The sequence below is a fragment of the Pygocentrus nattereri genome, chromosome 8 (assembly GCF_015220715.1).
Source record: "Pygocentrus nattereri isolate fPygNat1 chromosome 8, fPygNat1.pri, whole genome shotgun sequence".
Lineage (NCBI taxonomy): Eukaryota > Metazoa > Chordata > Actinopteri > Characiformes > Serrasalmidae > Pygocentrus > Pygocentrus nattereri.
This window is the reverse complement of record NC_051218.1, coordinates 36,833,607-36,844,221: the sequence shown is the minus strand read 5'-3', so window position 1 is coordinate 36,844,221 and position 10,615 is coordinate 36,833,607. Positions and strand designations below refer to the sequence as shown.

General features: G+C 37.0%; 1 protein-coding gene across 1 annotated transcript; it reads left to right on the top strand.

Moving 5' to 3' along the window:
- The first annotated feature begins 2,716 nt into the window (after positions 1-2,716).
- Positions 2,717-9,964, top strand: LOC108424128. Its single transcript, XM_017691943.1, has 6 exons — positions 2,717-2,813; positions 2,927-3,277; positions 6,129-6,467; positions 7,867-7,986; positions 9,413-9,456; positions 9,550-9,964. The coding sequence occupies exons 1-6, from the start codon at positions 2,756-2,758 to the stop codon at positions 9,700-9,702; spliced, it is 1,065 nt and encodes a 354-aa protein (XP_017547432.1). The 5' UTR covers positions 2,717-2,755; the 3' UTR covers positions 9,703-9,964.
- Positions 9,965-10,615: the final 651 nt, after the last annotated feature.

The window sequence follows — 10,615 nt, the reverse complement described above, 5'->3', positions numbered from 1 at the left end:
CTTGGTCAGGGAGGTGACCAAGAACCCAATGATCACTCTGTCAGAGCTCCAGCGTTCCTCCGTGGAGAGAGGAGAACCTTGCAGAAGGACAACCATCTCTGCAGCAATCCACCAATCAGGCCTGTATGGCAGAGTGGCCAGGCGAAAGCCACTCCTTAGTAAAAGGCACAAGGCAGCCCGTCTGGAATTTGCAAAAAGGCACCTGAAGGACTCTCAGACCATGAGAAACAAAATTCTCTGGTCTGATGAGACAAAGATTGAACTCTTTGGTGTGAATGCCAGGCGTCATGTTTGGAGGAAACCAGGCACTGCTCATCACGAGGCCAATACCATCCCTACAGTCAAGCATGGTGGTGGCAGCATCATGCTATGGGGATGTTTCTCAGCAGCAGGAACTGGCAGACTAGTCAGGATAGAGGGAAAGATGAATGCCACAATGTACAGAGACATCCTGGATAAAAACCTGCTCCAGAGCGCTCTTGACCTCAGACTGGGGCGACGGTTCATTTTTCAGCAGGACAACGATCCGAAGCACACAGCCAAGATCTCAAAGCAGTGGCTTCAGGACCACTCTGTGAATGTCCTGGAGTGGCCCAGCCAGAGCCCAGACTTGAATCCGATTGAACATCTCTGGAGAGATCTGAAAATGGCTGTGCACAGACGTCTCCCATCCAACCTGATGGAGCTTCAGAGGTACTGCAAAGAAGAATGGGCAAAACTGCCTAAAGATAGGTGTGCCAAGCTTGTGGCATCATATTCAAAAAGACTTGAGGCTGTAGTTGCTGCCAAAGGTGGTTCTACAAAGTATTAAGCAAAGGCTGTGAATACTTATGTAAATATGATTTCTTTGTTTTTTAATTTTAATAAATTTTCAAAACTCTCGAGAAAACGTTTTTCACATGGTCACAATGGGGTATTTTGTGTAGAATTTAGAGGAAAACGATTAATTTAATTCAATTTGGAATAAGGCTGTAACAAAACAAAATGTGGAAAAAGTGAAGCGCTGTGAATACTTTCCGGATGCACTGTACCTATCCCTTGTTTTCAAGTGTCACCTTAACCCCTTGGAGGTTATGAAGGGTAGTGTTTGAAATTTTGCACTATGAAATGGGACAACCCTAAAAAAAAAAGCAGAGGAGGGAAAACTTCAGCAACCTCACTGCTGGGCTTTAGTTAAATTTAGATAGATAGATAGATAGATAGATAGATAGATAGATAGATAGCAGCAGTGACATTCTGGCATGTCAGACATCAATATTGCCAGACCATTTAAGATGGAATGGAAAAGTTAGCTACCGAGAAATTAGCATGCCATTAGCGATTTATTTGTGCTTGTTATAAAGAAAATGACTTTAATATATTGAAATGATATCAAACTAAGGTAATACTGTCCATCCATCCATCCATTTCCTAAGCTGCTTCTCCCTCAGGGAAGGTAATACTGCGGTTATTATAATTTTTCAACGGAAAAATATTTATTTGTGTGATTCTTTGGTTGCTCATGCAGCCATCTTGCTGGTTTTTCTTTTTTTTCTCTCATAACATTCCGTTTGGAGTGAGCCTCTGAAAAATCTCCATTTGAAGGGTCATGTAGCCCTAACACTTCGCCCTACCCCTCTATCTCAACAAAAATTGGGACACCCTAAACTTGGATGTGAATGGCGTATGGTGCTGAGTGGTAGGGGCAAGGGGTGAAATGAGAATGGGCCTTAAACATCTTTTCAGCATTAAGGGATGGTATTATAAATGGACGATTGATATAAATTATTATTTGGATAGGTGTTAGGATAGGCAATTATTCATGTGAATTAAATTAAATAATTTAATTTGGAAGTAATTAACATAAGTTCAACATGCAGCAGTGCCAAACCATAGGCCTCCGTCTGTAACATGAAGAAGAACATGTGAGGATACTCTCCATCTCCAGACACAGAAAAGAGCTTAACTTCTAACTCACAGTCTAATAGAGAAGAGGCCTGCAGAATAGTAGAGAAGAAATGTGTATTTAAGCAGTCAGCATTCTGTCATGGAGATACAGCATTTACAGAATAAAAGTTCTTAAACGATTTGGCTCTTGGCCATATAATTCTAGGAAATACTTTCAACTTTTATACACTCTTTAAAACATGTGAAGATTTGTAAACCTTGAAGAAGGATCTTCAAATTCACATATTCTATACACCAAATAAAATTATCTATTGAAAGACTCTTTAAAGAAGCAAAAACAGTTTTCTGTGGCACTGCTCCATAGAGCCCATTTGATACCTTTATTTTGAAGAATTTCCAGTTTATACTAATGCACTGTATATATATATATATATATATATATATATATCCCAAAAATCAAATTGTACTTATTGGCCTTTTTAATTGAAAATTAAATGAAGGATGGTCTTTGAAAAATCTCATTCATACAACAATAATAGCTGTTAGTCTATAAAACATTGTTTTACTGTCAGAAAATTTAATGTTATTTTAGAGTTGAAAACATTCACCTTATTTGCAATCATATTTTTTAAATTGTTTGTATAGTGATTACAAATGTATTTGAACTTCAGTTCAAGTAGGCCTACTTTCTCTGTGAGGTGACACTTCCTCAATAGAGGCGCTGATTGGCTGTTTCACTATTGATGACACTGTTAGCTTATAAAGAGGCCCAGAGAACTTCCAGTGGCCAAATTATGTCTGTCAAGCAACCAGAAAGGACCTTCTGACTTCTTTCAAGCATTTTGCTTCAGCTGTCTAAATAATAACTATGCTTCTTATGATGATAACCCCCTTCTGGATTCTTATTGCCAGTCTTTACAGGATAGGCAAGTTTCATTTTATTTTTCATCATATTATTATGTTTATCTATGTATGATTATGTATAACTTTTACTTGTTTCCCCTAATTGAGTTAAATCTGCCTTAATCTAATTTTATAGGTCCTGTTCAAGCTGTTAATCTTCAACAGAAGCCATCATTTATATCAGCTAATCTGGGTGAAGCTGTTACACTTTGCTGCACATTTGACAAAAGCACAAGTAACGAGCGAATGGTTTGGTATAAGCAGAAAGTGGGACAGACTCTTCAGTGGGTGGGAATGATTTTAACAAATGTAGATCCCATGCTTTCAGATGAGTTCAAACAATCAGGAATCCAACTGGAGGTAAACAAGAGCAGCATTTCTCTGACTATTCAACACACCACTAAAGACGATGAGGGAATGTACTTCTGTGGTTTATCTCACGCAAACACGATTAAGTTTTCCACGGGAACTTTCTTATCTGTGACAGGTAATCACCATATTTTTATATTTTCATTTGTTATTATCAGTTAAATGTAAACGTTGGAACTATTTTACAGCACTTCAAAAACCTAATCTAATAGAATTCCTGATTGTAAGCAATGATTCTGTGTTTTAATATAAAAAAGAACCTGGTCACCTCATTATTATTCTCTTAACTTAGTATTGGATGCTCAATGAACTAAAAATGTTAAGGTAACCAGATTACTTACTTTTTTTTAAAGTGAAAACATCAGTCCATTTTTACAATATGTGAAAACTCTAGTTTTCCAAACCTGGCACTGAATTCGCAAAACTGTCTTAAGTATGGAAATCTTTGTATTAATGGCATATTTAAGAAAAAGGCTGAGATGTATTTTTATGTTTCACAAAACATTTTAAGAGTTTTTCTTCATTCTTGTCTCTTAAGAACAATTGTAAGAACAAGTGATATTTTGCAACATGTTTTTAAAGATTTTTTTATATACAGTGCATCCGGAAAGTATTCACAGCGCTTCACTTTTTCCACATTTTGTTTTGTTACAGCCTTATTCCAAATTTAATTATATTAATCTTTTTCCTCAAAATTCTACACAAAATACCCCATTGTGACCATGTGAAAAAAGTTTTCTCGAGAGTTTTGAAAATGTATTAAAATTAAAAAACAAAGAAATCATATTTACATAAGTATTCACAGCCTTTGCCATGAAGCTCAAAATTGAGCTCAGGTGCATCCTGTTTCCACTGATCATCCTTGAGATGTTTCTACAGCTTAAATGGAGTCCACCTGTGGTTGATTGGACATGATTTGGAAAGGCACACACCTGTCTATATAAGGTCCCACAGTTGACTGCATGTCAGAGCGCAAACACCAAGCATGAAGTCAAAGGAATTGTCTGTAGACCTCCGAGACAAAATTGTCTCGAGGCACAAATCTGGGGAAGGATACAGAAAAATTACTGCTGCGTTGAAGGTCCCAATGAGCACAGTGGCCTCCATCATTCGTAAATGGAAGAAGTTCGGAACCACCAGGACTCTTCCTAGAGCTGGCCGGCCGTCTAAATTGAGCGATCGGGGGAGAAGGGCCTTGGTCAGGGAGGTGACCAAGAACCCAATGATCACTCTGTCAGAGCTCCAGCGTTCCTCCGTGGAGAGAGGAGAACCTTGCAGAAGGACAACCATCTCTGCAGCAATCCACCAATCAGGCCTGTATGGCAGAGTGGCCAGGCGAAAGCCACTCCTTAGTAAAAGGCACAAGGCAGCCCGTCTGGAATTTGCAAAAAGGCACCTGAAGGACTCTCAGACCATGAGAAACAAAATTCTCTGGTCTGATGAGACAAAGATTGAACTCTTTGGTGTGAATGCCAGGCGTCATGTTTGGAGGAAACCAGGCACTGCTCATCACGAGGCCAATACCATCCCTACAGTCAAGCATGGTGGTGGCAGCATCATGCTATGGGGATGTTTCTCAGCAGCAGGAACTGGCAGACTAGTCAGGATAGAGGGAAAGATGAATGCCACAATGTACAGAGACATCCTGGATAAAAACCTGCTCCAGAGCGCTCTTGACCTCAGACTGGGGCGACGGTTCATTTTTCAGCAGGACAACGATCCGAAGCACACAGCCAAGATCTCAAAGCAGTGGCTTCAGGACCACTCTGTGAATGTCCTGGAGTGGCCCAGCCAGAGCCCAGACTTGAATCCGATTGAACATCTCTGGAGAGATCTGAAAATGGCTGTGCACAGACGTCTCCCATCCAACCTGATGGAGCTTCAGAGGTACTGCAAAGAAGAATGGGCAAAACTGCCTAAAGATAGGTGTGCCAAGCTTGTGGCATCATATTCAAAAAGACTTGAGGCTGTAGTTGCTGCCAAAGGTGGTTCTACAAAGTATTAAGCAAAGGCTGTGAATACTTATGTAAATATGATTTCTTTGTTTTTTAATTTTAATAAATTTTCAAAACTCTCGAGAAAACGTTTTTCACATGGTCACAATGGGGTATTTTGTGTAGAATTTAGAGGAAAACGATTAATTTAATTCAATTTGGAATAAGGCTGTAACAAAACAAAATGTGGAAAAAGTGAAGCGCTGTGAATACTTTCCGGATGCACTGTAATCTTATAGCAGTCTCAACCTCATTTTAGACATTAGGAATTGATGAAGTTAAAATTTTAAATTGTAGCTTTTAATGAGTAAAATATATGAACACTAATACAAAATAAAGGATGATTTTTCCTGTTGGCTGTTTCCTCTACCATCACTCTTAGTTCTTATTGGCTATTGTTAGATTTTGTTTGATCTTCATTTTGCTGTCCTCGGATGCTGATGTAACTGAATAACAGAAATATGATGTGATTTCTGGTAATCTATAAAATATAACATGATAATGATTGTCTGCTTAACAAATAACCTACAGACTACTGTAGGAAAAAAAAGAAATTAATTAGACTTTCTTAAAAAAGTACTTGAGAGCTATTTAGTTTTTGTCAGAAGATTCTTTTTAAGATAGTCTTAAGCTTTTTCTTTAGATGTTTTTTGCGAATCCGGCCCCTGGTCCCAGATATCCCCTTTCCTGCACTTAAACATGCCGAGTTTAACTTAGTTAGGACCTGTTAATCAGCTGACTGTGTTGGGAGCAGGAAACACTAACATAGAGAGCAGTGGAATTCCAGGACCAGGGTTGGGAAACATTGGTCTAAATCCTTTATCAGAATGGGACTGAGCCTAGGCCTAGACTACATAGCATTCTGATTGGGGATTCTATTGAAAGGAAATTTTAGTTGAGTACTTTACTTGATCTCTGTGTGGGAAACCAACCCTACATTAACCAAGATCTTATAATGTTTACATCATTAAATAGGTCCAAAAGAGTTAAACATATCAGTGCTCCAAACTCCAGTACGGGGGTCAGTATCTCCAGGAGAGTCGGTCACTCTGCAGTGCGCGGTCCTCTCTGAGATCAGAGCAGCAGATCTCCGAGTGCTCTGGGTCAGAGCTGCTGCAGGACAATCCTTTCCTGAAATCATTTACACTCATCAGAACAGCGGCAGCCGTCAGTGTGAGATCAGCTCTTCTACAAGCTGCTCTCTGTATGAGTTGTCTAAGAACATCCTCGACCAGCACCACACTGGAACTTACTACTGCGCTGTGGCTGTCTGTGGGAAGATCATTGTTGGAAATGGAACAACAGTAGAACTGAGTAAGTGTTCAGTAAAATTTCTCAATATAAGCTTATGTAATTGAAGATGCAACAAGATTTTTTGTGTGTTTTGTAATTACTGCAGTCTCTAGATACACCTGGTCAAAGGGTGCTACAGAGAAAATGACATTTCAGTTCTGCAGTAGTGTGCCAGCCAGTCCTCAAAAACATCTAGCTTCACTGAATTCCTGGTATAAAGCTCTGGCTCCCCGTCTATGGGTGAAATATTCTTCAAGGATTACATTCGAACAGTTACATTTGCTTTAACTGTCATTAAACCAATAGTGCCAAAACCTGGAAATGACCTGTTAAATATTATTCAAAATTGGATTAGAACCGAGTTTTGTATCATCATATAAAGGTAAGATATTCTGAAGATTTAGTGGATATAATTTGGTGGATACTGGTTCACCTCTTTTCAGAATACATGGCAGTAGACCCACAAAAAAGCCATGACTGGTCCCTTGAAGAACTGAATGTGCTCCCCTACCTTAAGTGAAAGAAGTAGAAACAATCTAGATTTAAATCTAGATTTGATATTTGCTTTTTTATAGATTTTTCATACAGTGCGCAAACCCAATGCTTTAATGTTAATACCAGTTCAAGAAATTCTAGAATGCTGTTTGCTTTTATATGTCACAGTAAAATTTTTCAGATGGTATAACTATGTTCCTGAGAAAGGTGCTCAGGTCAGAAATGCTAATACCTTATGCATTTTTTTTTCAGAATGTAAAACATGATTGTTTTTTTGTTGTTTTTTTTTATCCAAACAGCAGCATTGCATCATAATAATATAATTTCCTTGTACTATTGAGACTTAAATTAAACAGTACTGTGAATGTTTAGGATATTATTTTAGGTTACCATTCATTTTCAAATCAAATCAAATAAAATTTATTTGTATAGCGCTTTTTACAACTAGTGTCACAAAGCAGCTTCTCAGAATTCCAGGAAAGACTAAGTTTTAATATGAATGTAAAAAACCCCAGGTGAGCAAGCCAGGGGTGACAGTGTCTAAATAAGTCAGAGCTGAGGAAGAAACCTTGGGAGGAACACAGGCCCACAAGGGGGGTACCCATCCTCCTCTGGTCAAACTACCTCCAAAGTTATTATACTACTAATATTAATAGTAGTAGTATTAGTATTATTAGTAGTAATAGCTAGGAGTCCATGAAAACTTCAATGTAGGGTGGGCAGCTAGTCCAAGGCAAGTGGCGGAAGCTGGGGCGTGGGCAGCTGGTCTGAAGCGGGTAGCAGGAGAGTTCGACAGTCAGTCGTCCATCAGTGTCCAGCTGGTCATTTACTCAGAAAAAGGTAGGGAGATGGAATAAGTTTTGTTAACTGTGAATGTTTTCTGGTTTGTTTATGTTTTTGTTTTTTGATCATGAATGTTCTTAAGCACGGCCTCTGGATCCCGTGGTGATCTGTCTGGGAGCAGCTTTTGGAGTGTGTGTGGTTGTGATCTCTGTCCAAACCACTGTAATCTGTATACAGAGAAACTGTAAGAAACACTGCAGCAGTAAGTTTTCATTTTAGACACATAACAAAGTCCTCAATGTCAAATCCATACTTTTTTTGATTAAAGTAATACATGGTATAAAAAATTCTAGTTACAAATGAAGCATCCAAAAAAAATAAATAAATAAGGGACTACATTATGCTTTCTTTTACAGTTGCCTAAGTTCTAGGTATAAACTGAATGTATGTGGAACAAATTCTGCTGTTTTGTTTTGGGTAAAACAATATTAAATAAACAGACTAAATAACACTGCATTTGCATAACAGTTTTAGGTCTTACACACTTAAAAGGATAATTGGTTAGAGTAACAAGGTAGTACGTTCTATGAGGTAAAAAGGCAGTGCAAATAAACTTGATAACATGAGCAAATTATAGTATGTTCTTTTTTATTTTACCTGGAACTGAAAATGAATCTGGGCTGTAATCTTGGGTTCTTACTATTAACTTTATCAGATTTTTCTGATTTACTTTCGTGCTTTAAACATGTGGTGTTACACATGTTTGTTAACTTTACTGCATGTTTGTTACCGTGTTTTTTGTGTACTTACCATGTTGTTACTCTCAACATTTATTAAATTATAAGATATTTCACTGCACCATTTTTCTGCTTTATGTCTAGAACTTGTTATGCATTTCATTGTAGTTAATCATGGTACTTCATTTTATGTAGTGTTACTAGTACCTAGTTTACTAGTACCTAGTGTTAGCAGTATCTATTACCTAGAAATAATTTAAAAAGTTTATCTCAATACCTAGAACTTAGGGGACTGTAAAGGAAAGCATTACCAGCACAAATATAAATATCTGTTGCAATAAAAAACTATGTGCTTTAGCATTCAAAGTTATGCAATCCATATCAATTTCTGTTGTTTAATACAGTTGTATGCAAAAGATTGGTCACCCCTGGGCAAAAGACAAACTTTGTTGAATTTAATTTATAGAAAATACACTTCTTACGCAACTTCTGCTCATTTTAATGACAATAACTGTTTATTTACTGAAATTAACATATTGAGGAAAAACAGAACAGCGCCATAGTTCTGTGTTCTTTGAAGTGGACATATGAACTTATTTTCTCTTCGAAAATCAACAAAACACATTATGTGACAGGAATGTTCAATCATCTCCATATGGCTATAGAGAATAATAGCTTCTATAATGTGGATTTAATCACAGTTTATTCACCAAAGAAGTATTTTTGATGTTTTCTTCAGTAAAATTAATTTAGTAAAGAAGGCATTTTCAAATCATGGATAATATACTGTAATTTTCTACATACAAATTAAACAAGACAAACATGTTCCAATCAGTTTATACACATGTCTGCAAAAATATGATTGTATGTTATTGTCACAAAATGCAGTGATTCAAAATTCTTTATCAATATAAAGATAAAGATGCTGAACTGATTGTATCTCTTATTCAGCAGAGAAACTTAATGTCTCAGTCAAAGAGAAGACCATCAAACAGGTATTGCTTCAGTGCCATTATTACTGACACTACATGCACTAAATCAATGATATGTCAGAGCTCTCGATTAAACCCTCATGTCTGTTCCTGCAGGATGAAGATGCTGAGGAGCTGAATTATGCAGCCTTAAGTTTCCATGAAAGGAAAACTAAAAGAGGAAGACAGAAACGAGAACAGCCACAAGAAGACACTCTGTATTCTGCAGTGAGGGGCTCCTGTGTTAATGACCGCAGAGTCACTCATTAAGTTCTTTTTTACTTAATTCTAATAGAAGCAAAACTACCTACAATGCACGATTTTCATCTAATGTGGTGGAAGATGTCAAGCCAGGTACCTACCTGACTGAAAATGAAACACCATGTCATGTGATTCTCACTAAGAAGTGAATGATTAGACCTACCAGTGTTGAACTGTCAGAGAGAGAAGAGGGCCTTAATGAGATCATTCAGTCATTGGTCTAAATGTTTGTCTGAAAAAAAGTTGTAATTAATTATAGAATTAATGATGAGATGAACTATTATTGATTTTTGTTACATATTTTTCTTCTTCTTCTTCTTTTTCTTCTTATTATTATTATGACTAAATAATATTTTCTTAAATTAAAACTAGAGTTTTCCTGTAACTATCTGACATGCAATAGTTTTTTTTACTAGGGGTCCAAGCACCAAAGGTATTTTTCCGCTACTTGATTTATTTCCCATTCAAGGATTAATCACTAGATTTATAAACCGATAATTAACCTTTAATAAGAGACCAACTCATAAGTACTAGTCTACTTCTCATGCTACATCTTCATATGAGTACATACACTTAACAGTTCATTAGTGTAATAAGCAGTAATGTAATCAGTGTAATAAGCAGCGGATAGTACAAAGCTACAGAGTAATTCATCTATAAACTAATGGCAAACTAAAGTATCAGTTAACAGTGTAGTCAGTCATTGATTTTAAGTATATCATCAGTTACTAAATAATAACCAATGCTTATTAAATATATCGCTGCTGTCGGAACAAAAGCTTGCATCTCCATTTTCGTTTTACAATTTGACATAATTTAAAAATACCTGTTGTCATAAATATTGTGTGTAATTTTCATAATGACTGGACCAACAAATGACCCACAATGAACTGGAAAAATTGACCTACATTAAAAGTAGGGT

Coding starts and splice junctions, on each gene's coding strand:
- LOC108424128 (XM_017691943.1), top strand. CDS start 2,756: ATGCTTCTTATGATGATAACCCCCTTCTGGATTCTTATTGCCAGTCTT. Junction 6,468..7,866: donor TGGAACAACAGTAGAACTGA/GTAAGTGTTCAG, acceptor AATGTTCTTAAG/CACGGCCTCTGGATCCCGTG. Junction 9,457..9,549: donor AAGAGAAGACCATCAAACAG/GTATTGCTTCAG, acceptor CTGTTCCTGCAG/GATGAAGATGCTGAGGAGCT.